This window comes from Eschrichtius robustus, chromosome 9 (assembly GCF_028021215.1).
Source record: "Eschrichtius robustus isolate mEscRob2 chromosome 9, mEscRob2.pri, whole genome shotgun sequence".
Taxonomy (NCBI): domain Eukaryota; kingdom Metazoa; phylum Chordata; class Mammalia; order Artiodactyla; family Eschrichtiidae; genus Eschrichtius; species Eschrichtius robustus.
The window spans coordinates 52973183-53000252 of NC_090832.1; the positions used below are offsets into that span (position 1 = coordinate 52973183).

The 27070-nt window shown below is 47.7% G+C and overlaps 1 protein-coding gene across 2 annotated transcripts in view; it reads left to right on the forward strand.

Annotated features, from left to right (window-relative positions):
- The first annotated feature begins 1602 nt into the window (after positions 1-1602).
- The window catches only part of BEND3 (BEN domain containing 3), a 35174-nt gene continuing 9706 nt past the window's right edge, over positions 1603-27070 (forward strand). Inside the window, exons 1-3 of one of the 2 annotated variants that reach the window (XM_068551550.1) lie at positions 1603-1764; positions 16029-16076; positions 16570-16772. In XM_068551550.1, coding sequence (XP_068407651.1) covers positions 16040-16076; positions 16570-16772 — 240 coding nt within the window. In that variant the 5' untranslated portion in view covers positions 1603-1764; positions 16029-16039. Of the gene's footprint in view, positions 1765-14001; positions 14216-16028; positions 16077-16569; positions 16773-27070 lie in introns of those variants that run through there. The other variant, XM_068551551.1, reaches the window with a different exon arrangement.

Genomic DNA, 27070 nt, shown 5'->3' on the forward strand with positions numbered 1-27070 from the left:
GAAGGGCTGCTATCTCAGCCCCATTCTTTTCTTCATCCTGTTTTGAATGACACTGAGCACGTATGGATTCTTTTATAAAAGCACCCCCTGGATGCAGGGCTTGGTTCTCCCGGCTGCTTGCTAATTTTGCATAGCAATTAGTACTGACTTCTCAAAATCGGCTATCCAAATACAGTTCGAGAACGTTCCACGTAGTTCCTCAAAGGTCTTAGATAACCTCTTGCCTCTTGATTTCAAACCCGAAGGGGAAGAACTTGCATAATTGCTAAATTCCCAGTTGGAGCGGTCTGGCAGAGGATACGTAATCCAAAACGATACGTTAATTCAAACCCTCCCCGCGCCTGGGCAGCAAGGAGCCAGCATATGCCTTCTTGTAAAATCTATTCTACCAGTTCACTGACCGCGCAGGGCTGGGCCACATGGCCCTTCCTTGCAGCCAGTCAGCTGTGAGCAGCAGATGGGATAATTTGCATTTTTCTTTTTATACTTTCTTCGACCGACAAATTAAAGGATTTTTTAAAAATTTACATTCTCATTGTTTGCCTTAAATATAAACGTGGCTTAACTGTTGAGTTGGGCTTCCCTGACCCTCACACCCCGCACTCCTTCAAGTCAGTGAGACTTGAGAAAATACCCGAGCGGTACGTTTCGTGTTTATCAACTTGGAATCTCCAGTCCGGGAGTCATGAGTAGAAAGAATCAGCTTTTACTGAGTTGGTGACTCGTGTTTTTCTATTTTAAGAGCTTGGCGCAGATACCCCGTGGGTTTGTCTGTGGCATGTGGGTCTGCGAGCGCGCGCACTTCTGAATCTCTGGCTCTGTGGCCTCAAACCTCAAAACTTCGGGTTACAAGTAGAAGGCAGATTTTTAGCTCTCAGCCTTACATGAGAGGGCGGCCACCCTGCTGGGGGAGTGGCCAGAGCCAGTGTTTCCCAGCGCCGGGGTCGCTCTCCCGCGGCCCGCCAGACTCCATGCCGGCTCCGCGGGGCCACCGGGTCCCCGCGCCCCGATGTCTTTGTGCCGATCGCGGCGCGGGAACACTCGCCCGGGGGGCCAGGGCCACGGCGGAGATACCAAAAATGCTGGAGAGGCGCGGGCGCGAGGGGAGGCGCCCAGTACAGTCGCCGATCCGCGGAGGAAAAAAAAAAAAAAAGTAGAAAAAGAGGCTTTTCAGGTCAAACTCCTCGTATCTAAGAAACCACGTTTTAGAGAAATGACTGGCGATGGGGAGAACACACGGTGTGCAGGGTACATTGTTAGCCAGCGCTGGCCCGGCTCACCGTGGGTGCGCGGCCGCCGCTCCCCGCCCCGGGCAGCGGGCGCGGGCCCACGTGGAGCCGCGCGGTACCGGATGAGCGCGCCGGGCAGCCCGGGTCCCCGGAGTGCGCGCCCCAGCTCCCTGCCGCGGCCGTTCACGCCCGAGCGCCGCCGCCGGTCCCGCGTGTGCCCCGCTGAGGGGGAGGGGCGGGCCGGGGGTGGGGGCGGAGGGGTTGTGGTTCCACTGCAGCGGGGGCTCCTGTGTCCTTGTGCGGAAATGACACACGGAGTCCCGTCACGTCACGCGAGAGCGCAGCGCACGGACACACACAAAGAGAGGGGAAAATACACGGCGACCGCCCGCTGCCCCCAGCAACTCCCCGGGCCGCCCCGGCCTGGCCCTCCGCGCGCGGCCCCCACTCCCCAGCCCCGCGCTCCCCCCAACCCCCACGTGGCGCCCCAACTCGGTGCGGGCCCGCTCTGCAAAGTACAGAACTCGTGTCCCAGGTAAGTGCGGGGCGGTTCAAGCCGGCCGCGCGGTGGCGGCGGCGGCGGCGGCGGCGGCGGCTCCGGAGCAGACGGACGGGAGAGTGGCTGCAACATCCATGCTGGGGTGGGGGCGGGAGCAAGGGAGGAGACGCGCAGGGGGGCTGCCCGGAGCGCGCTCGCCGGGAGGAGCGCCCACCCCCGCGCAGGGCCGAGACGCCGGAGCGGGCGCCCGGTGCCCACGGGCTCGCCGCGCCCATTGTGCCGCGCGCTCCTTTGTGCCCGCTCGGAACGCGGCGGCTCCATGTCGTTCCGGGGAGCACGCGCGCTGCGCGGGGGCGGGGGGGGGGGACGCGTAGTGGAACAGTCCGCGCCGCCGCCCCACTCGCGCCGCGCGCCGGCCCCGCACCCCCGCCGGGCGCCGCGATGGAGCGGCCGGAGCCGCCGGAAGGCTCTGCGAAGCCCGCGGTGGACTCGGCGCTGGCGTTCGGCCGGGCTGCGGCTGGGGACGGCTCGGCGTGCAGAAGGGGGTGTCAGAGCAGGAGCAGGGGGCGGGGACTGGAGGGAGATGCCGAGCGGGGAGCGGGAGGCCCGAGAAGCTGCCGCTCGGAGGGACGCTGCCGCCGGAGTCAGCAAATGGAGCGAGGCAGGCCCGCGGCGGCGGCGGCGGCGGCGGCGGCGGCGGCGGCGGCGGCGGCGGCGGCGGCCGCGGCCGGGAGCGGACAGGGACGGGCCCCGCCGCCAGGGGGCGCAGCGCTCCCTCCCCGGCCATCCACAGCGCGGTTCGCGGTTCGCGGTTCCCGCTGCCCGGGAGCTAGAGGCGGGCGCCCGGCAGGCGCGAGGCCTTCCCGGCCGGCCGCCGAGCCGGAGCCGAGGCGCCCGCCGCCCCTCGTGACCGCCCCCTCTTTCTCGCAAACGTGAGTTCCCACGCAGCCTTGGTCCTCGCCGCGCCGGTGAGTTGTTCTGCAACGCGCGTGAGGGCCTTGCGTGTCGACACAGTTTTTTTTCCAAGGTGTTTTTTGCAGAGGTAAAGGACTTTTGAGTGCTCAGGTGGCCCGTCCGGAAGAATTTTACACGCAGATGCCAACCAGGCAAGGATGTGCGGAACAGGGCTAAGCACTTCGGTGTCAACTTCACCTTCTTAAAAGTAATTTTTGTAACTTTTTAACTGTTCCCCGTGCCTCGGGGCAACGCGTAGAGTGCCCGAAAGCTGCGGCTTCGGGAAACTGAGGCTAGGAAGTGAGTTCTCGGGCTGGGGCTGGCTCGGGATGGGCCCAGAGGAACAGAGACGAAGGAGATTCTTTTGTTATCCACACTCCCAAACCCGCCCCCCTCAGTTTTTCTGGGGTTTTTGTTGTTGTTTTTGTTTGTTTTTTTAACCATCCATTCCTAATTTCCAGTTTCATGTCGCCGTACAGGACCCTGTCAGCTTCCTTCACCCTCAGTACTGAGATTTGCTGAGATTTTGTATCTTCACAGTTTTACATCCCGAGCCATTAACCCAGTGTCTGATAACTTAGTAGGTGCTCAATAAATTTTTGCTGAATGAACGGAGAGCTTCTTGGATTACAGAAGAAAGTGGGGCCAGTGCATCCTGTTCCTGCTAGTGGGCTAGCTGGCGTGTGCATGGCCCTTGAAGTGAAATTCATGGAAAAACCAGAACCTTTAAAATCTGTCACATAAACACTCCACCACTGAACGTGGGTTTTACCGTAGAGGCCATGTCCTTGTTGAAGCGATTTAACAGAAAAGTGTTATGTTCTTGCCTTCCCCCACCACGTACAAAGCACTAGTAATAGAAGAGAGACCACTTACTACCTAGTAGACAAGATGGCCAGCATCCCAATAATCTGTTAAAGGTACCACATGGACACATTTTCTTTACCCTCTTCCAAACTTCTGGGCTCCTAAGTATCTCATAGATGAGCAAAAGAGGAGTAGAATGTCTAATAATTAGGAAGAAAAAAACTGGAATCAACCCTGACAGAAGTTTGAGTAGGTGAAAATTTAATCTCCTGCTGGACTGTCCCACCTGCCACAGGCGGGACAGTCCAGCAGGAGAGCTGTTTAGAAAGCCCCTGAAGCAACAGGGAAAGAAACCACATGCTTTTTATGAATTGTATTGACACCATGGTGAAAAATTGGGGGATCTGTCTTTTAAAGACCTCAAATTTTATAACGTAGAGACACATGAAGGTTGCTAGCTAACCAGCAAAAATAATTTGGTGTTAGTGTATGGGAGGTTGGGGTGTAATGTTTTTGTTTTTCCTGGCACTTAATTTTGATGACAAATTATGGTTCCTCTCCTGTTATTCATTGTGCCTATTATTGGCTAAAGCAAGTTTGGGGGAATTATTTGTAGAATCAGTCTTTGGGGTGATGGAACTTTTCTGTATCCTCTTGATGGTGGCTACAGGGATGTATACCTGTGTTACCTTTCATAGAACTACACCCCCTCCCTCCAGAAAGTAAATTTTACTGTATGGTAATTTTAAAAAAATAGAAATTGAAGTGACACACACACACACACACACACACACACACACAAAACATGATCCCAAAAGGGATATTTTATGTGCTTTGTGAGCATCACCTTGCTCTTGCTGTTTCTTTCCCACTTCACATTGGACAATGGCTCTTCTCCCCCGTCTGATATTCCAGTATCTCTTGCAACATTATTTCAGCCCAGGCTCTTGTAGTTTCTGGAACGAGCTGCCACACATGACCCGCACATGCCAAGCTAAGGGCTCTCCACGCTGGCATCAAGCCTTCAGTGTGTCAACAGGAGAGGTGTGATTTCATTTGGAGTGGCATTAATGCCTGGCATGTTAGTCCCTGAATGATCAGACTTTTTACAAACTATCGTTTTAGAGCTGAGTTTTTCTCAGCAGCTCACCTGGTAACATGCCCTTCCTCTATTTTTAATTCAACTTGAAACACATGTACGGACATCCCTCAATATTTGTGGGGGATTGGATCCAGGACCCCCTTCAGATACCAAAATCCACAGATGCTCAAGTCCCTTACAGCGAGTCCTTCATATCCTCGGATTTCGAACCCACAGATTTGGAAGGCTGACTATTTAAAATCAGCACTTTTAGGTTTTTGTTCTCTACTAACGGCCGCCTCTCCTCTCCTCTTGTCTGATTATCAGTTATCAGTTATCACTGCCCAGTGAGACACAGTATCTGTAAAGGCATTGAATGCTCAGTTGAATAAATCACATGTTGGTCTTTCCTTGTTTGCCAGGGGCTGTTGGTTTGAGCACTGAGCTAGTAAATTGACGGGGGAAGGCTGGGGATGTGGAGGGGGGTAGCTTACACACGACTATGCCCCAACTCGAGTTAGCTCATGTGGTCACAAGACAACACATTTGTAAAAGTGGGAAGTACAGAGGAAACTCTGCTTATACCTCCTAGGAAAATTAGTCACCATTGTCCAATCAGTCACATGGGTGGCTGCTGGGATATGCTGGCCCTGCTTTTCTCCTTGACCCCAGCTTCTGGGTTCCATGGTTAAAGTTAAAAGCAGAGTCTGCCTCTTCCTACCATTGATGTCGAAGGAGGTAGCCAGTCCTTCGTGAGGCCAGGGAGGGCTTAATAAGTAGAAGCCCTTAGCTGAGGAAGACATCACATTTAGTCACATTCAGAAAATGCAGTCTCCGAAGGGTGAGACGCCGCATCGCAGGCAGGCGGGGCTGTGTGATTGTCCTTCGCTGCTCTCGCTGAAAGATAAGGCTGTTCTCTGAATGAGGAAGGCAGCGACAATTACAGCTTTAGGAAACTCAGGGGAGCATTGCCCTGGTTTTGTGAGGACTGGTATTTTTCAAACTTTATTTGAAGATGTGTCTAAAAATAAAAACAAATTGCAAACATGTCCTGCAAGTCCCATGGGCTGGATGCCACAGCCAAGAGGGCCGGGTTCTGAGATCCCCAAGGCTCCCAGCCGTTCCTGCAGACCCAGAGACGGAGCCCAGCAAGAGTGGATGGCATGGGAACATTCTTCCCGTCCTTAGGGAGAGCATTTTGATTTCACCCCTTCCAGTTTAACGTTTCTTTTTTCTTTCATTTGAAAGAAACGTTACAAAACCTTTTAAAAGTTTTAAACCATTTTATTTTAGTTTTTAAAACTGTTCACCGTTAAGATGCACTTTAAACATCTTTAAAAAAAAAAACGGCTTTATAATAAGTAACGTTTACTGAGTGCTGTGTGCCAGGCACTTTCTCCTTTGTAGTTTTCACAGAGTCTCTAGAAGGAAAGGTAGTGTGTGCAGCTCCTTTTACAGAAGAAAGCACCAAGGCTTGGCTGGGTAAGCCACTTGCCCAGGATTAGAAGCTAAACGTAGGTGAAGCCAGGATTAGATAGAACACAGGTCTTTCTGCCCCTAAAGTTTAGTAGGGAATTCCATTTTCATCCAAATCAGCTGTACCTTCGTGATCCGAAGGCCCACCTGGCCTGTTGACTTGCTCCTGCATCTGAGCCCAGCCTACAACTGTGTGCTCCGCAGGGAAGGGGGAAGGCAGAGCGGGGATGGTCCACCCCGCTTCGGTCCCAGCTCTTCTTGGAAGGCTGGAATGAGGCCACCACCCCGAGTCCACCTGCCTCTTTCCCTCTTCTTGCTCTCCGCAGCACCCACCCCAAGCGAGGCACAGCCCGCCGCCCCCCTGCTTCTCTGTCTGCAAACTAGGAGGACTGTTGTGAGGACTGCACCGGTGAACGTGTAAAACACTTAGACCTCAGAGGCAGCACTGCATGAATGTCAGCTGCTGTCCTCCTTTTCTATGTTTAGTTTTTAAAAATCAGTATAACCTGCGGTGGGGAGGCTTCATGAAGTCAGATCACATGGCTTGGCAAGATGAAGTAAGGTTTAGTTAGGTCTTAGTTAAACTGTTTAAATCCTTGCATGTATTTTATTAATATCACCTTTAAAATGGTCTGGGCCTGATCTCCGTGTTTTACCTTTTGTATGTGGCAGGGCGGCACAGCCACCATCCCGGGGGTCTCAGGCTCCGAGCATTCCTATTCTGGGGCTCTGGGGCTCACGTTCTCAAGGGGACCCTCAGGTGGTGCGAGTCCGCCTCGCTTTACATCTGGAAACAGGAGTGGAGGTCGTGAGGATTTGCCCCAATGCGGCCTGAGGTCGGGCTGCTGGGCCAGGTCTTTGGACCCGACCTCATCGTGCGGGGGAGTCCTAAGTCCCGTGGACATTTCCGATGTGGTAGGGCAGAGTCCTGAGTCAGCCGCCTGGGATTTGAATGTTGAGGTTTCAGGAAGCCCAAGTACTTCCCATTTCTGAGCCTGCTGCTTGTCCTGTGAGACTCGGGCAGCCGCAAGCCTCTAGCGCCTCTGATTAGCCTGGGCTAGATTCTCCTAAAAGAACTCAATGCAGAGGCACCCCAGGCCACTCCCAGCCCCCTGTGGGCGCCGCTAGAGGACATTTTTCTTTGGAAACCTGTGGGGCACTTAGGGAAGAGCCCAATGATCCTGTGCGGGCAGAGGGGTTTGCCATGCCAGGTGCCCCCTGCTTGCCTTACCGTGGTCTAGCCTCCAGCTCCTGACAAAGACAGGCTCTCCCAACCCCCCAGTCAGATTCTCGCGTGACTCCTTATTACGTACTTTGAGCTGGTGACCTCAGGACACTCCTTCCTTTTTCTGTGGCCCAGCCACTCCTCAGCTCCCCAGACCTCCCCTCCCCTCTCCCCACTGCATCCTGCTGCTTCACCCTGGAGCCAGGGCCCCTAGAGCAGGCCCCTGATTTGCCCAGCTTTGTCCGGTTTTGAGGAATCAGGGAAGGAGGGCTCCAGGTTCGGGTCAGAAGTCTCCCAGGGTGCTCAGACACAGACATGAGAGAACCCCAAAGAAAGCACCGTCCGTCATCCAGAATGCAGGAACCCAGCAAGTCCAGCCTAGAGAATTGCTAAGCTGCTCTCCAGCCCATTTGTTTTCTCCAGCCAGCCACAGACTCTCTAAATGACCTGGCTTTAGCGCTCAGCTTGGATCCCTAATCCAGGAGACTTGGTCCTGGTTTGGTTTTTTTTTTTTTTTCTCCCATGACATTTGACTTATTTCAAAAAACACTCCAAGTATCAGGCAATGCACTAATGGGGCCTATAATACACCCACCAGGAAATGGCATTTCCTTAGTGTTCAAAGCTGATCTTTTCACCTTTTTGTTCACACCTTGGCTTGTGAACTGAGAATTTTTTCTGATCTCCCCGTCACCCCATACTGAGGAGCGTTTTACACCTTCAGAGGCAATAATTCAGAGACAGTTATGAAATGAAAGGTCTGCACTAGTTTGTCAGTTATATATTGTTTCTTAGAGCATCAGTATTTTAAAATATCCTCCTAGTCTGATGCCCTGGAGGTCCCAAGAAGCTCCTGGACAGTCAGTCTATTTTTCTTTTCTTTTTTTTTTTTTTAGTTTATTTTATTTATTCGGCTGCGTCGGGTCTTAGTTGCAGCACGCAGGATCTTCGCTGCAACATGCGAGATCTTTCGTTGCAGCACACAGGCTCTTCGTCACCCCGTGCGGGCTCAGTGGTTGTGGCGCACGGGCTTAGTTGCCACGCGGCATGTGGGATCTTAGTTCCCCGACCAGGGATCGAACCCGAGTCCCCTGCATTGGAAGGCGGATTCTTAACCACTGGACCACCAGGGAAGTCCCAGCATCAGTATTTTAAATACTTAAATGATTTGAGTTTACATTCTTAGCTTGTTGCTATTTATGGGTATAACTTAGAATATGACCTGGCTAGCAGGAAAGATTGCTAAACTTCTTATTTTTTCATTTTAAAAAAGTCTCATTTTCAAAGAATTGCATGCTCACTGTAGAATATTTGGAAAGTAGAGGAAACTAAAGAAGAAAAATCATCCATAATCATCCTAATTGGAGGTAATTAACATTTTGGCATGTTTTCTTCTGTCTGCTTTATGGCATTTTTCAATTACATTGTCAACATATCCCCCATGAACTTTGAAGTACATTGTTATTGACTGGGTGGCCCTGTAATGAACAATTGATTTTGAATCTTTACACATAATTTAATGTTCGGCTCTTTCTGTCAATAGAGGTTTTGAAGTCGTGTGTTGAGAAAAATGTGTAGAAGTTGACTTTCTAACTTTGTATATTGGAAATAACAATAGTGATCAAAGGTGATCTCAATCCAGGTCACATTGAGTTTGTTGTCCCTTCCATCTTCTCTGCAGCTTTTTGTGGAATTTATCAGTAATTAATAGTGACTGATGGTTACAGAGGGCTTACTCTGCACCAGGATTTCCACCCTCAGCTTGACCCTAGAGTTCCTGCCTGTGTTTAACCTAAGATCAATTCGAAGTAAAAGACCCCCTGGCCCAGGTTCTTTGCCCTTCTGGCCTTTGCTCATTTGTATCATAATTTTCAAGTGTATGAGGCTCTAAGTGACAGAAAGATTTGTCTATAGGTCTTTATAAGCTGAAAGTGATGAAGAAGATCAAGATATGCCCATTTACACATTGACAGCGTTATTTCCAGAGCAAATATTTTCCCCTAGAATTTGCTTTAATGTTATTTCTTACCCTAAAGGAAAAAAATCTTGTAGATAATATGTCAGAATTTAATATTATTTGTATCCAGATCACAAAATTGTAAGCACTGGTGGTCTGCACAGCTGTGGCATGCGGCCTGTGTTTATTAGATGTGAGTTACAGTTGTTATAGAAACCTTAGTGTAATATCTTCTAACCTTGAGGTTCTGACTGCTCTTTCCTTCCTGTTACTGTTATCTTCTAGTGTTTACCCATCCTCTCCTCCAACAAAAATTCCCAGAGTTCTGTCTTCATCCTCCAGGTCCTCCCATCTCTACCCTGTGTTGGTTTCAATCCCTGTAAATAAGCTATACAGCCGATCGATCCCCTCTGCACAGAGGACAGTCACCCCACCGGCACCAACAGTTCCCCGTCACACAGTGGGAAGTGTAGCCACCAAAGCACAGGGCAGGGAGACCGGGGGCCTCCTGGAGAGGGAGGGAGACCATACACAGGGAGACCATACTCCCAGTGTATGGTCTCGAGCATGTTACTAACCTCTCTGAGCCTCGGGTCTCACACCTATACAAGGAGATGACTTCTGAGGTTCCGTTTGGCTCTAAAACTCTGCCTCGGTTTCCTCACTTGTAAAATGAGACTAAGAAGAGTTTCCACCTCCTAGGATTGTTAGGTTAATTACACTTAGTAGAGCTCTTAGCACAGCATCTTCCATAGTGTAGGCTGTTGTTTGCATTGAGTCTCCGTCAAGTGTGCAAAAGCACTGGGCAGTGTGGCGAGGAGTTGGAAGGGAACGGCACGGCAGGGTTTCTGCCTTCCAGGGGTTGCCCAGGTGAGCTGGGGTGTCCCTCTGCTCCCACCACACCCGTGTTGGACACCTCCATTAGCACCCTCAGGGCTGACCTCAGCCAGGGACTCTCCCATCGGATGCCCATTAACAGGCCCCCTTACTGGTTTTCAGCCCTTCTCTGTCTCCTCCCAAAGGGACTACTCCAAATCCTTGTCTCGAAATCTACTTCTGGGGGAACTTACACTAAAAAACAGAAGTGATACCGAAATTTCCATGATACATTAAGCAAAAGAAGCAAGGAGCAAGGATCTTAAACCTTTTAGTCTCAAGATCCCTTTCTACCCTTAAAAAGTACTGAGGACCCCAAATAGCTTTTGTTTATATGGGTTCCTGTCAGTATTTACCATGGTAGAAACTAAAACAGAAAAAGAAAAAACGTTTAAATATTTATTTACCAATTCATTGAAAAATAACCAAAATAAATATATTACAAGTTAATGTCAATGATATTTTTATGAAAAAGATATTTTTCCAAAGAAGTGAAAAAAGTGGTATTGTTTACATTTTTGCAAATATCTCTGATATCTGACTTAATAGAAGACAGCTGAATTTTCCTATCTGCCTCTGTATTCAATCTTTGCAAAATGAAGTATCATGTAGTCTCTGGAAAACTCTCCTGCACACCTGTGAAAAGAAGGAGGCAACAGCATCTCAGTTTTATTATGAAAATAATTTTGATCTCATGGACCCCCCCCGAAAGGGCCTTGGCTGTACTAGTAAACTGGGTCTCCAAAAAGAAAAAAGAAAGAAAAAAACAAAGCCTGGAACAGGACTGATTTGTAAAAGTGTCAGTTTCCATGGTGTGCCAATTTCAAGCTACCAACTTGACTCCACTCGTGCTGGAGTTGGGGAGAGACGTGCAGTCTGTGCAGGCAGCGCACTGCATTCATGTCGCACTTTGAGGACCTCCGGCAGAGTGTCTGCGGAAGGACTCAGGAAAACCGACGAGGTTGCCACCAAGAGTGTAACCCAGTGACTGGAGGACAGTGGGCTTTTTTTTTTTTTTTTAAATATTTATTTATTTATTTATTTATTTTTGGCTGTGTTGGGTCTTCGTTTCTGTGCGAGGGCTTGCTCTAGTTGCGGCAAGCGGGGGCCGCTCTTCATCACAGTGCGCGGGCCTCTCACTATCGCGGCCTCTCTTGTTGTGGAGCACAGGCTCCAGACACGCAGGCTCAGTAGTTGTGGCTCACGGGCCTAGTTGCTCCGCGGCATGTGGGATCTTCCCAGACCAGGGCTCGAACCCGTGTCCCCTGCATTAAGCAGGCAGATTCTCAACCACTGCGCCACCAGGGAAGCCCCCGACAGTGGGCTTTTTAACCAAATATCCTTTTATACCTTTGGAATTGTCAGATGCATGCCCATCCAGTCAAAAGAACAGGAGACTTTAAGCATCTTCCCTTCTTAAAATGAACTCTCTAAGTTGATCCATAATTTGTCAGTCTTCAGCTTTTCCACTTCTTTGTGGCATCTCTTAGAACTGGTTCTTTCGAAGCACCGGTGACCGGTTCTCACCACTCTGCCTGCCCCTTGTCTTGCTTCGCCCCTGCTTCCCGCTGTGGGCCAGGCGCACTGAAATGCAGGAGGCAGATCCAGCCACTGCTGCAGCAGGAGGCCCTGAGGTGGCCCTGCCAGGTCCTGCATTTATGTAGCCAATTTAAGCAACTTATCCTTGTAATTTGATGTTTGAGTGTCTAAAGCATCTTAAACATTTGGGATTACCGTTCCTTTTGCACTTTTGGTAAAAACTGAAGGTTTTCTGATAGCTGCTTCCCCCCCCACCCCACGCATGTGCCCTGCATGGAAAATCGAACACTGTCATCTCGCCCTGTGAAGAAAGATAGAGACTATTAGGTATTATAATAAAATGATATATGCTCCTACGAGCTCTGCGATATTTAAAACCTTTCTTTACCGCTGACAGTCACTTTGCCTGATGCTTCCTAGGCTATTTGGGTTCAAAACAAACAAAAAAGCATTTTCACTTATTGGATTAACCACTGGAGATTGGTCCTGTTTGAGAGTTACCCTCCCATAGGTCACCCATGTCTTAGAAGCTGTGTGTTTTAACTAGAGGCAGCGGCAAGCTACATGTGTCTCCTTGACACGCGTCCCTTTCACTCGTTTAAATCTTCCCTTGGGATTGGTCAGGGACATGGAACAGGCACCCCCTGGGGAAAAGCTGATTTTCAGGAACATGTGGATGCATAGTTAGACTGTCTCACAATTCGAGATTCGTGGTGAGAGGAATAAGAGGGTTTTGAGAAGGAGAGAATGTTAAAATGAGAAATTCTACAAAGTCCTGCAGGCAAAGGAGATTGTAATCCTAGCAGCCCAGCGGGCGGGTGCTGCAGAGTTGGTAGCTCCTACATAACCTATAGTTGTGTAAGCGAAAGGAATTTCTGCGGCATGCTTGGCATCCGGGTTTTTAGTGTCCGCCCAGGATGAACAACCTTGTGACCTTCATCTGGGCAGATGACCAGGAAACGGAGGTAGCAACGTGTGATACCCGTCCCCTTTCTACCCAGCTCGGGCGGTGTTGATGTGCTGTGTCTACGTCAGCTCGGGATGCTGGCAAGGGACCCACACATCCCATCCCTCTTGTAGCAACATCTGTATTGCGAAGTGGACTCTATATAAGCACAGAGCAGCCTCATTTTCCTGCTAGTGATACGGAGATGAAAGGAGATTTCCAGCTGCTAGTGGTCAGAGAGATCCAAGGCTGGAAACTGGCCTCTGTGTTCATGAGAAGAACCTTAACAGAAGAATGAGGATTCTGTTATTCCCTCTCCTGGTGGCTGACGGGAGATACACACAGATTTGGTTTGAATCCTAGTTCTGCCACCAAACAGCTGTGTTATACTGGTCAGGTAGGTGCCTGCCCTCTGTTCCCTTCCTCCCCCTTCCAGTAGTCAAACATCTTATTTCTGTAATCAAAATGATATAAAAATAATTTTCCAGCTTCACTGAGGTATAATTGACAAAAATTGTAAATATTTAAGGTGTACGCCCTCAGTTTTTTTATTCAGTTGGGATTGAAATAGCTCAGGGTAAGATGAAGGCGCACACGAAGTGGGCAGCCAGGGCCGGGCCCCAAGTGCGCAGGCCGCGGGTGTTAACGGGGACCCTCACCTCGCTCCGCCCCACACGAGCCGCAGGCACTTGGCTTTCCAGGTCTTGCAAACGGGAAACTCCCCGGCTTCCCAATGAGCGTGGCTTGTTCGCCGGCTAGGAGGGAAAGGGCGCACCACACTGCGTTCTGGGTTCCTTCTGTGCCAATCTAGCGTCTGTCGCTGGTCTATAAATGGACACGGAAATGTTTCCCAAGGCAGATGCACTCTGGGCGCCCTGGACGCCCAGGAAGCCGCCGCCCCTTCCGTGAGGCTGCCCAGCCCCCTCCGGCTCTCCTCCCACCCGCAGGTGGCTCGGGTGTGCGCCCTTCGCTCATCGTTTTATGACGCGAGAATCGGGGCGAGCTCAGAATTCAGGTGCTAAGATTGCCTGCACTAGGGTCACTTGGTGGTGGTTCGGCGAAAACGCTTCGGCGCACCGAGTCGCCTTCCCGCGCCTCGCTCCCAGAAATGGAGTGTTAGACAAGCGGACCCTCCTTGCTCAGTGCCCGTGGTTCTGTGCTGGGTTTTCTCATCGACTCCTGTTTTCTTTTCCTCTAGGATTCCCTCGTCGTTTTCATGCTTTCCACTTAGCCAGAGGCTTTGTGGCTTTTCACCGTGACCCTTTTTTCCCCCCAAATTAACCACGTGCCGTCTCCTCCCTTTCCCACCTTTTCTCTTCGGAATGTAATTTGTTCAGTACACCATACCCTCTCCAGCAACCCTGTACTCGTTCCTCCTCAGCTGTTCTGCAGCTTCTCACTTGAGGAGACGGCTTATGCGACGGTGCGGCAGGGCCTCCCGGGGCAGATGGCACCCCTGGCCTTCACCCGGCGGGAGGCTCACCTGCGTCTCCTTGAGAAGCCCCCTGTCTGGGCTGCGAATCAGGCCTGAGTTTCTGCCCAGCGTTGGCCAACCTTGCTGTCTGAAAAGAGTACTGGTGCTCACCTAACCTGCCTGGGACTCCCTCCCCTCAGAGACACCCAAACGTGAGATTTCTTTCCTTGAAATACAATGGAAATTGTCTTTGCTGAAATTCACCTCTGGTAAAATAGTTCTTGGCCCCTTGAAGTTGACTTACTGTTTATTTTCACTCAGTCTCACCTGCATGTTATGTTTTTCAGACAGGAGATAGTTTAGTAAGTAGGAATTAATCTCAGTTTCAAATAAATCTTAAAATTTCTTATTCATTCCTTTGAAAATTAGTAATACAGGGATGAAAACAATTGTGCCTGTCATGAAGTAACTGTGACCGACTGAGAATAGTGCCATACGTCATAGCACTATATGAGTGTTGCTGTATTAGTGAGTTGTTTTTTTTTTTTTTAACATCTTTATTAGAGTATAATTGCTTTACAATGGTGTGTTAGTTTCTGCTTTATAACAAAGTGAATCAGTTATACATATGCATATGTCCCCATATCTCTTCCCTCTTGCATCTCCCTCCCTCCTATTAGTGAGTTTTGAAGTTATTATCCTGTGCACAGATCACCTAGACACAGTCTTGCTCTCTCCCCATCCATCCGTCTAAAACGGGACCACACACCATTCCACAGCTGCTCCGTGAATGGTTTACTGAACTTTGTGGATGGCATCCCTCCTCCTTATAGAAATTTCATAAAGATACCCCAGAGCCTGCCCCCTCTGACCCGTAAGCAGAATGGGCACTCAGGGTTTGCAGGCAGCTTCACCAGCTGTGGGAATCACAGCTCCTCAATGCCAACACTAGAGGCTGTCATGTGTGTTCTTCTGCCATGTTACTGCCTCATTTATACTTTGTCCTAGTTACGGACGTGCTGTTATGTAATCTGGAGGCCCTCCAAGACGTAATGGTGCTTTTAGCCATGGTGTCCACTGCATTTCGGCTGGGGCAGCGAGAGTCGGGGGCTGGCTCTGCCCCAGACCCTGCAGCCCATACTGGGTGCCGCCACTGCCTCCTGCCACGTTCCCTCATCAATAAAAAGAGTGGTTTGGACCAGATCGTATGGCTCGGGAGCTTTAAGAACCCACAGTGCCTGTTTCTCTTCATTGCTTCTGAAGGAAGGGCGAGACCAGCACCATCCAATAAAAATATAATGCAAGCCACATATGTAATTTAAAATTTTCTAGCAGCCACATTAAAAAAAAAGTGAAATTAATTCTAATGTTTTATTTAGCCCAATAGATCTGAAATATTATCATTTTAACATGTAATCAATATATTATTAATGAGATATTTCACATTCTTTTTACTATGCTGAGTCTTTGAAATCCAGCATGTATCTTAAACTTACAGCATGTCTCCATTTGCACTGGCCACATTCCAAGTGCTCGGGAGCCATGGGTGACTAGTGGCTACCGTCATGGACAGCACAGGTCTTTTTGGACCACCTAAGACCTTAGCTCGGGTTCACGGGGTCCACAGGGTCCACAGGGTCCACAGCCTCCTGTGGACCTTTGTCAGCCTTTTCAATTTGTGGCTAGAATGTTTAAGGCAGGGACTAACAGATCATCCAAACTGAGGTCTTTTGTAAGACTTGATTTTCTCAGATATGTTCCTTTCGTTCTGTAAGTGGTTCTCAGTTGATGCTTTAAGATGCATTCTGCCCACATAAAGTCTTGGAGAAGCACACAGGAGGCCTGGCTGTTTCTGAGCAACTGCCAACAAGAGGATGAAGTTTTCCTTGATGTTGCAGAGTCGCATCGGCTTAACCTTCTATTACCGGGAGCCAGGGTTGGGAGGGAAAGGGAATTTCTTATGGGTGGGTAAAATTTTAAAAAACGAACAATAAATCAAGACTTTGTCTTTGTCTTTTCATTTAGTGGAATAGAAGATGAATGCAACTGAATTCAGTGAAGATGTAGAAGAAGGTAAAAAAAGAAAAGCCTCTTTTTAAAAAATATTTTAACTTAATATTTTTTTTAGATACATTTACATGGTTCAAAAATATTAAAAGATACCTGATGAAAAATCAAGAAAAGTCTCCTCTCACCCCTGATTCCCATCCTTCTCCACTCACACCTGTGGTATTTTATGTATCTTTCCAGAGTTACTTTTTTAAAAGCATCATTTAAAAGAGTAGTTTCTCTCCTTCCATCTCCTCTCCCTCCCCTGAGAAAAGACTTTAAAAGCTGTTTTGAACAAAATGTGCTTGGAACATGGTATCATTGTATAGCACTAGTGTGGTGAGATACAGATTGCTTGATTGGAAAGCCAGTTTTATTGTGATCTGTTACTCAGATATTGTTATCTGAGTGATAGTATCAAAGGGCAGCCGCATACAACCTGCCGCTCAGGGGACCCTGCTAATCCCAGCGCCGCCAGGTGGTCTCCCCGCTGAGCCCTATTTCTTCTCTGCCACAGTTCTAAAAAATAACACTGTGAAAGTGGAGACAGAGGCCGAAGATGCGGCCCTGGACTGCTCAGTGAATTCCAGGTCCTCCGAGAAGCACGCTCTGGACAGCGTCTTCACTGGCCTCCAGGACTCCAGCAAGAGAAAGCAGCTGGGCGGCGAGGGCCCGCCGGACTCCGTCCCAAGCGTGAAGAGGCGGCGGCTGATTCCCGAGGTGAGGGCTCACAGGGAAAGCAGGAACTTGTTGATGGCAAGGACTGTTAGTGAAAGCCTACCACATTTCACATAGCGCACACCTTACCTAGATTCCTGGAGAAGGTGAGGCTTAGCAGATCTTTTCCTAAATCAGATCCATCTATTAGGGGAGCTTGTTCAATGAATCTTTTTATAAAGAGACCAGTTATTTTATAACATGGCCGTGACCCCTAACCTACCTATTTTATGAATTTGCTTTATTTCTTAATCCCCTGCTGATTATATTGAACTTTGCTAAGTTCTGAGAGAGAGAGAAAATGGAACTGGACATAGTGGTCCCCTCTAGTAGCCTGGAGTCCAGATGGGAGACAAGACAGGTACACAAAACAGTTAAGACTGAGGACGGAGGGGAGTTTGGGAGATGAGGTGTCTGGCCCAGAATGCCTGGTCCACAGAGCCTCTCAGACGGGCAGATTACAGTACTTAAACTCTTAGAAGAATATTTTCCCAAGCTCTCCAACGCAGCTACTCACCACTCACACACACACATGCGCGCGTGCTCTGTGAGGGACCCAGATAGGCATTTCAGCTTCTGCATGTCTGTTCAATAGAGCCCACGTTTCAGAGCTCATCATCATTAGCCAGTACACCATGGGGTATCAGCCTGGGACTCTGGGTTATTACTGGTTTGTTTTAATTCTCCTCTATTAGATGCTACCCCAGATCTAAATAAATTGGGAATTGATAGGTTTTAGAGATTTAGTAAAGTGATGAGATTAAGATTTTCACCAGGATTTCAATGTGCAAGTTAATATTACATTATAATGAGGACTGATTTGCATGCCACATCATGGAACATTGAGGGATACATTCATTTATTTATTTATTTGGAATTTTTTTCCAAACAGCTCTATTGAGATATAATTCACATACTATACAATTCACCAGTTTAAATTGTTCAAGTCAGTGGTTTTTAGTATATTCGGAGAGTTGTACAACCATTACTATGATAAATTTTAGAACATTTTCATCACCCCACAAAGAAATCTTGTACCCAGTTAAGCAGTCACTCCCCATCCACCGCTCCTCTAGCTCCTGGCAACCACTGATCTGCTTTCTGTCTCTATGGATTTGCCTATTCTGGACATTTCATATAAATGGAATCATAGACTGTGTGGCCTTTTGTATCTGGCTTCTTTTACTTAGCATAATGTTTTTAAAGTTCATCCTTGCTGAAGCATGTATCAGTTCTTCATTCCTTTTTATGGCCAAATAATATTTCATGGTGTGAATATATCACATTTTGTTTATCATTCATCAGTTGATGGACATTTGGGTTGTTTCCACTTTTTGACTATCATGAGTACTCCAGCAATACATTTTAGAAAATCCATAATACCCAGGAAAAAAGTTGAATTTTCTTATACCTGTATGAGCATTTTCTTATGAAGGATTAATTAAAAATACCCCACCCTTGACTCTGGCTGCCTAAACCAGCCACTTGCTGCATACCTTGGGACTCTAGGGAAAGTTTCATGTGTGGACGGCAGTTTCCAGTGCAGTAAGTATTGATTGTAGATGAAAACTCAGATTCCTGACTGGAGAGATGCCTGCTGTGGCCAATGAAGCTACAAGATGGTTAGTGCAATAGCTTGTTTGAAAAACCTTTTTACCCATCTGCTTTTTAAAAAATGCTTTATTTTAAACCATAATTTATTATCCTTTTCCCTAACGATTGGTGTATAGGAACTTTTATGTCATTACATATAGTGCCACAGGGACCATCCGTATCCATATCCATAAACCTCGTGCCCTTCTGTGAGTGATTCTAGGGGTTAGGCTCCTCGAGGTTATTCTGAAAGGGTTGAGAAGTTTGAGAAGCACTATGGTATGTCCCTGAAGGAACTCCAGGAAACATCGTCTGTGTGTCACATTAAATTCTGCTTATGATCAATTCTGCAAACTCTTTCACGTTTACAAGTGAAGCTTGAGTTCAAGAAATGGAGCACAAAGTTGAGTGTATTGGTTCACCTTTGCTGTGACAAACCATCCCAAAACTTAGCCGCCTTAAAATAACCACTGTTTTGTTCAGTTCTGTGAGTCAGCTGGCGGTTCCTCTGGTTTGGCCTGATGTGGCTGGGGCCAGACGGTAAGGGAGGACCTCACTCCCGTATCTGGGCCTCACCTGGGCTGGTGGGGTGACTCCAGCTTCCCTTTATGCACTTCCTCACCCCCTACGAGGAGGAGGCTAGTCCAAGCTTACTCATATGCCTGGAAGATTTCCAAGGAGGAGCGAGGAGGGCAAACTCTGGGGAGCAAACACTTTTGATGCCTCTGCTTGCGACACATTTGCTCATGGGCCACCAGTCAAAGCCAGTCATATGGCCAAATCTAGATCAAGGGGTGGAAAAATAGACACCCCCCCCCCCCCGATGGTGGGAGCAACAAAGTCACGTTGCAAAGAGATTTCCACACAAGGACAGGGGAACTCTGATGGCCATTTTTATAAACAATTCACCACAGCAAGGAACAGCCAGCCCTTGCATCAAGAAGGAATTCTGATCACGTGTCGGCTGGTTTGTGGCCTTTGTGGACAGCCCAAGGTGGCCCCATTGCCTCATTGCACAAATGTTGTCACTCTTCATCCTTTCATCCAACACATTTTATTGGCATCGTAGAGAAGGGAGCATCTTCGTCTTCTGGGGATAGAAGGGGAAGGAGAAGGTTCTTATGATTTGTGTTTTAGTTGAATCCTTCAGTGTATGAAGCAAGTCAGGAAAGGTCCTGCATTGGGGAAAGGTCCGTTGAGGTTCACAGTGGAAGGATTTCCCTGAGCATCAGAGAAATGATTTGAAGGTTGCAGATGCTCTTCTAGATCTGGTGAGGCAATAAGCTTTGTCTGGCCGGAGCATCCAGGAATTCTGACATGTTTGGAGAAAAGGGAACCAATGTATATTTGACTATTTCTAATATGACTTGTCCAATTTACATATTCTAATTGGTCATCTATGTTTACCTTCTTTTTAAAATTTATTTATTTTACTTATTTATTTTTGGCTGCGTTGGGTCTTCGTTGCTGCACGTGGGCCCTCTCCAGTTGTGGTGAGCGGGGGCCACCCCTCATCACGGTGTGCAGGCCTCTCATTGCGGTGGCCTCCCCTGCTGCAGAGCATGGGCTTCAGTAGTTGTGGCGCACGGGCTCAGCCGCTCCGCGGCACGTGGGATCCTCCTGGACCAGGATCCCACCTGTGTTCCCTGCATTGGCAGACGGACTCCCAGCCACTGCGCCACCAGGGAAGTCCCCTATGTTTACTTTTCAGTGGATTGGATACAGCAGGCAGCTGTAACCCATTAGATTTTGGAGTAGAAAAGACACTTTAAGTCCTGGGTTTTATTTTGGGAGTGCTGTTAGCTTTGTTCATTTCCCTTAGTGTAGATAATGTGAGGTTGATAGCCCTGCTCCCCTTCCTGTTCTGTAAAAAAATATATATATGTAAGTATAAACCTTTTGAAATTCTTGAGCTCCTTGTAGAATGGTGACATGTGAAGTCAAGGCAGTGCTTCCTTTTAAATGTTTGTATAAGCTGATGTGTCAGTAAATCAGTAGCCTCAGAACCCTGGGGGCTTTAGAACAATCCACTGGTTTTATGAAATTATAGCATGTGTTGATTTTTCAAAATGGTACTAGTCCTAATTTAGAGTGGATAGCCCTTTATCTTTCTCTCCCTGGGTTTTCTCTGATCCGTCTTACATGTGTGGTGGGGAAGGAGGAGGTGGGAGAGTGGAAGCAGGGAGTATATACGACTATCTTAAGCACTTTCATCACAGGGTAAGACGGAGGAACGGAGGCTGAAACAAGCAATAATCCAAAAAAGTGGAAAGCATGTACGTTAACAGCTGTTGACTCCCTACCTGACAAATAACCCCACTCCTTTTCTTGTTTCATTTAATCCGTATAACAGTGATGAGAGAATTAATATCTCCCCCAGAGAGAAGAGCCAGCTCAGACATAAGTTAAAGTCAAGTGCCAGCATGCCAGTGGGGCAGCCTTGTTCCTGGTGTGAGGTGTCAGGAGTGACTGGGAAAACTCAGCTCCCCGCTCCGTATCCAGGAGGTGAGCCCCACCTTCTCTGATCCCGTAGGACCAGCCCGTAGGAATGGTCAGTTCCAGAATGAATGGAGACTGGAGTCAGATAAGGGGGAGTTGACCACGGAGCCTTTGGCCAATTCCGTGACCTCCCAAACTCAGGTCCCTCCACTGTGATGAGGGGTGACACTGCTTCCTCACTGGTTCCTTGTGTGGATCGAGACAACCCCTGGAAGGAGCCCAGCACGGGGCCTGCCCTACATCAGCCTTCAAAAATGTTTATTTACCGCTCCCCAACCCCCATCTCCAACTACTACCCCTTACGGTCAGTATTCAGCTGCCTCCCTCCATGTTTATCAGAAGGAAAATGGCATGGAAGTGCCAAGAGAGGCCACCTCATGCCCTCCTGGACGCCCCCGGCCTGAGCGCCCTTGATTCTGAGCACCTTCCATCTTCTCCTTTGACCCCAAGGAAGGGGAATGAGGGCGAGGGGGGAGGATTTGAGCGGTGGCCCTGATGCTAAAGGTCTGTCACATTCAAACTCCCATCAGTGCTGACGGCCTGCTTATGAGTGACATTTAGTACAATGCTTAGAAGAAAAATAAAACCTCCCTCAAAAAATCTAACAAAAGGCTGTATAAAGACATATTTGGCGCCTCTGCTGGGAAAGGCATGATAGCCAGATACAGCAGATGTGGGAGGTGAGTAGCCAGCGTTTTTATTGCTAATCATCTTTTTGTTCATGGAAGTGGGGGTGATATTCAAGAGCCCTGTGCCAGGCAGAAGTTAGCCTTGTTGTCCTGGGGTTCTTTGTTTCTATGTTTGTTTTTAATCCTAAAGTGTCATTGCAGTTTGGTTTTCAATTGGAGAATGGAACTGCCATCTCATTCGCTCAGTGCAAATGTACTGAACACCTCCTAGGTGTCATTCACTATGGTCCCAGCTGGAGATTCGTTGTCATTTCCACAGCAGCCCTAGCAGATAGGTACTGTGACCATTCCCATTTTAATGAGGCTCAGAGAAGCTAGCACTACCAAGCCTGCTTGATTTGGAACTGTGCACTTAAGACACTGGTGGCCCTGAGCACTGTGGGGTATTTGTAAGATGCTGTAAGGAGCCTCTGAGGATGCCCTGCCCTGATAGTTCGCCATCCCTATGGTCTTTCTCTTCTCCCTTCCTATAAGTTGCTTTATCTCCCCCGATTCTTATTTTTTCAGGCATGATAACACATTCTCCATCCTCACCACACAGTGTCAGCAGTATAAAGGATGACCCAAAGGATAAAAGCCATGAGGGCAGAGACAGGCTTGTTCCCTGTGTCCCCAGGGCTTTGCATAGTGCCTGACAGATGTTGGGCACTCAGTAATGTTTGTTTACTGACTCTGTGTGGTAGAGAGCTCTTCAATTCCTTATTGCTAGCTACATCTGGTCATTTAATGATGATGATGATGAAGATAAACATTCTGTTAAAAATGAAAAGCATCACCCCGTCTCGATTATTTGGAGGTGGGTGGTGATGCCAGCCCCCTAGGAGCCCTTTTCCATGGTCTGCCCTTGATGCCACATTATTCCTCAACTCCCTACTCCTCTGAAGGCATGCTGCTTTCTTGGTGTTCCACTTAGCTGACTGCGCACCATTTAGCCACTCATCATTCGTTGAACTGAATTCAGTGACTGCTCTTGGATTTGGAGTCCGGAGGAAAACTCAGGACTTGGAGCGTCTCCACGGTGACCCAGTCCCCAAGATGTCACTGGGCATGGACACATCCGTAACCTTACATCAGCCTCCTTTCGATCAGTCAGACTCTCCAGCCAAGAGATTTGGGCATTCCCGCTTGAGCCTAAGGGTGCTAGTGGTAGAATGAAATGCACAGATCGGATCCAGGAGAGATGCTGGCACTGCAGAGCCTGAGCTGTGCAGCAGAGTTCACATATGGTTGGAAGATGAGCCTCGGAGAACTGGTAACGGTGTCAGCCAGACACCAGTGCCAAGTAGCACAGATTTAAAGATTTCTTGATACTCCTAGACAGCTGAGCAGAGATTTTATCAGCAGCAGCAAATGCAGCCAGCCCATCGTGCCTTGGCAGCATTTGTGGAATTAATTGGAGCACTGAGTTGACAGGACACCAGTGTGGGGATATCTAAGAACCTTCTCTTTGGTGCTTGTGTCATGCTTTGTGTTGGATTGTGTGTCCAAGGTCTCTGGGAGTGAGGAATGTTGCCCTCTGCTGGGACTCTAACTTAATTTTTTATTCAAGCAACTTAGCCAAAAATGTTTGTATTGATGGCAGTGCTTCTAACATGCTTGGTAGAAACTGAAATGTTTTTATTAATGAGGCTGACTAGTGAGAGTTATGGGGGGTCTCCAGTTCTGATACACTCTGCTCTTCGCTCACCATAGGAATGTGCTGGAGTCAAACGACTTCTGTTTGTTTTGTTCAGATAGTTCACCCAGAAACTTGTCCCTGTGCTTATTTTCTACTCTGAGTGGTAATAAGGGCAGATACCCCCTAGAACGTGTACTCTTATTGCATGGCATGTGAGTTTCTGGTGATCTTTCTCTGCATGGAATCTTATTTAAATGTATTAGTGGAACTGCTTGTTACAAAGCCTTTGCTTTGCCCCTTTCCAAAATCAGTTGTAATGTAATTATGATTTTTTTTTTTCATGATTGGCATTACACACTCAAATTACTCTATATTGGTAAAACCTCATGGAAATCTTATGATCCATGGGACCTCCAAAATTATTTTGGTGTAATAAAATTTAATGGTGAGTGCTTTTTCCTTTCCGGTAAGCGGCCTGAGGTGACCTCTAATAATGGTTCACTATTCACTTGACCCAGAAAACCCCACAAAATCATGCAAGTCAAGAGATTCAAATCTTCGTGTTCACCTTAAGAACACTCGTGAAACTGCCCAGGCCATTAAGGGTATGCATATCCAAAAGCCACCAAGTATCTGAAGGATGTCACTTTAAAGAAGCAATGTGTGCCATTCCGTCGTTAAAATGGTGGAGTTGGTAGGTGTGCCCAGGCCAAACAGTGGGGCTGGATGCGGGGTCGGTGGCCCAAAAAGAGTGCTGAATTTTCACTGCACACGCTCAAAAATGCAGAGAGTAATGCTGAACTTAAGGGCTTAGATGTAGATTCTCTGGTCATTGAGCATATCCAGGTGAACAAAGCCCCCAAGATGTGGCACAGGACTTACAGAGTTCATGGTGGGATCAACCCATACATGAGCTCTCCCTGCCACATTGAGATGATCCTTACTGAAAAAGAACAGATTGTTCCTAAACCAGAAGAGGAGGTTGCCCAGAAGAAAAACATATCCCAGAAGAAACTGAAGAAACAAAAACTTATGGCCCGGGAATAAATGCTGCAAAAAATAAATGCAAATAAAAGTAAAAAAAAAAAAAAAAATTTAATGGTGAGTAAATTGCTAAAAATCTAATTTACAGTCTATAGGAATTAGCAAGTAAGACAATTTGAATTTATTAGGACAGTGCTTTTCAACAGTGACCCACAGTTATAAATTCACCTTATAGAGCCATCTGGTTCACATATATGGATTTGTATGTAAATAAAGAGACACAGAGCAATAGAACAAAACTTCTTGAATTTACTTACTGTGTTCAATGCCCTCTGATATTTTCTATTGTTTTCTTTTTTTCTTTCTTTCCTGTCTCTCATACTTCCTCCTTCCCTCCCTCTTTCTTTTTTTGTTTTTGTTTTTTTGGCTGCACTGCGCAGCATGCAGGATCTTAGTTCCCCGACCAGGGATTGAACCCGTGCCCTCTGCAGTAGAAGCATGGAGCCCTAACCACTGGACTGCCAAGGAATACTCCCCTCCCTCTTTTATGCTGGTCTTGACCCATCAAATCAATGTCATCACTTAGTAATGGGTCACGTGACAACCCACAGTTCTAAACACACTGTGTCAGGAGTAAAGATTTTCAACCATCTCCATCCCTTTCTTTCTCCAAGTTTCCGATGTGTGTGTATGCGGTTTCTTTCTTTCCTTTCTTCCTTACTTTTTATTTATTTTCATTTGTTTTAAGTTTTCTTTTTTTAAATATTTATTTATTTTATTTATTTATTTTTGGCTGCGTCAGGTCTTAGTTGCAGCACTCGGGATCTTCGTTGTGGTGCGCGGGCTCTCTAGTTGTGGCGCGAGGGCTCAGTTGCCCTGCAGCATGTGGGATCTTAACTCCCCAACCAGGGATCGAACCCGCATCCCCTGCATTGGAAGGTGGATTCGGTTTTTTTTTTAATAATTTTTTTTTTGAATTTTTGAATTTTATTTTATTTTTTATACAGCAGGTTCTTAATAGTTATCCATTTTATACATATTAGTGTATACATGTCAATCCCAATCTCCCAATTCATCCCACCATCAGCACCACCCCCGCCACTTTCCCCCCTTGGTGTCCATATGTTTGTTCTCTACATCTGTGTCTCTATTTCTGCCCTGCAAACCAGTTCATCTGTACCATTTTTCTAGGTTCCACATATATGCATTAATATACGATATTTATTTTTCTCTTTCTGACTTACTTCACTCTGTATGACAGTCTCTAGATCCATCCACGTTTCTACAAATGACCCAGTTTCATTCCTTTTTATGGCTGAGTAATATTCCATTGCATATCTGTGCCACATCTTCTTTATCCATTCGTCTGTCGATGGGCATTTAGGTTGCTTCCATGACCTGGCTATTGTAAATAGTGCTGCAGTGAACACTGGGGTGCATGTGTCTTTTTGAATTATGGTTTTCTCTGGGTATATGCCCAGTAGTGGGATTGCTGAGTCATATGGTAGCTCTATTTTTAGTTTTTTAAGGAACCTCCATACTGTGCTCCATAGTGGCTGTATCAACTTACATTCCCACCAACAGTGCAAGAGGGTTCCCTTTTCTCCACACCCTCTCCAGCATTTGTTGTTTGTAGATTTTCTGATGATGCCCATTCTAACTGGTGTGAGGTGATACCTCACTGTAGTTTTTATTTGCATTTCTCTAATAATTAGTGATGCTGAGCAGCTTTCATGTGCTTCTTGGGGAAGGCAGATTCTTAACCACTGGACCACCAGGGAAGTCCCTCTTCCTTCCTTTTTAAAATTATCCTCTGCTTTCTGCCAGATAGCAGAACTACAGAACTGAAAAGAGCTTGAAACCCCACCTTGAGCTCAGCTGTCCTTCCTGTACTCCTCCCAGCCCCAGTCTTTAGAGCAAACAGACCTCTAAGAATGCCTTCCGTGAGTGACTTACCCTGCTGCACTGTAGGAAAGTTCTTCTCTTATTTACTGGTTGAGAGTAACCATTACAACTAGTTCAATAAAAGGCCCATAGTATTGTCACTGCTGCAGCTTGGGAAGACTGTTGTTTAATAATAATCATACTAAAACAGTAAATATTTATTAAGCACTTACTGATTCAGACACAGGCTCAGTGCTTCATATACATTATCTCATTAGGTCATCATAGCTACCCTGGTACCCAGAGACAGGTACCATGATATATCCCTGAGTTACACACAGGAAGCTGAAGCATGAAAGGTCATGCAGAGGCCCTATCCACTCCTTTATACCTCCCTACACTCATGTTATTCATTAAGCTAGTGGCCTCTCTGAACAGGTTCTTTTTCTTAAGCATATATTTGAGAGTGGTAGACGCTTTACCCTGCTTGACAAACATTCAGTGAGCTCTTCTCTGTCCCAGGCACTTTGCAGGACACTAGGGATGGACTCAGGAAGGACCTGGTCCCATCATGTAACCATTGTGCAGTGTGATGAGGATGGGGATAGCTCAGGGAGGAGACCCCACGAGGGAGAGGGGCAGGTGGCAGGCTCGCCCCAGCCCAGCAGGCCCCTGGTCCTCTGCTCTTGGGAAGTTTTTTGGCGGGGTTGGGGGGTGGGGTAGGAGGGCCAGGGGCCTATGACTCATCATCAGTTTATAAATTTATTTATTTTATTTATTTATTTTTGGCTGCATTGGGTCTTCGTTGCTGCTCGCGGGCTTTCTCTAGTTGCCGCGAGCCGGGGCTACTCTTGATTGCGGTGCAGGGGCTTCTCATTGCGGTGGCTTCTCGTTGCGGAGCACGGGCTCTAGGCGCGCGGGCTTCAGTAGTTGTGGCACGTGGGCTCTAGAGCACAGGCTCTGTAATTGTGGCGCACAGGCTTAGTTGCTCCGCGGCATGTGGGATCTTCCCGGACCAGGGCTCGAACCCGTTT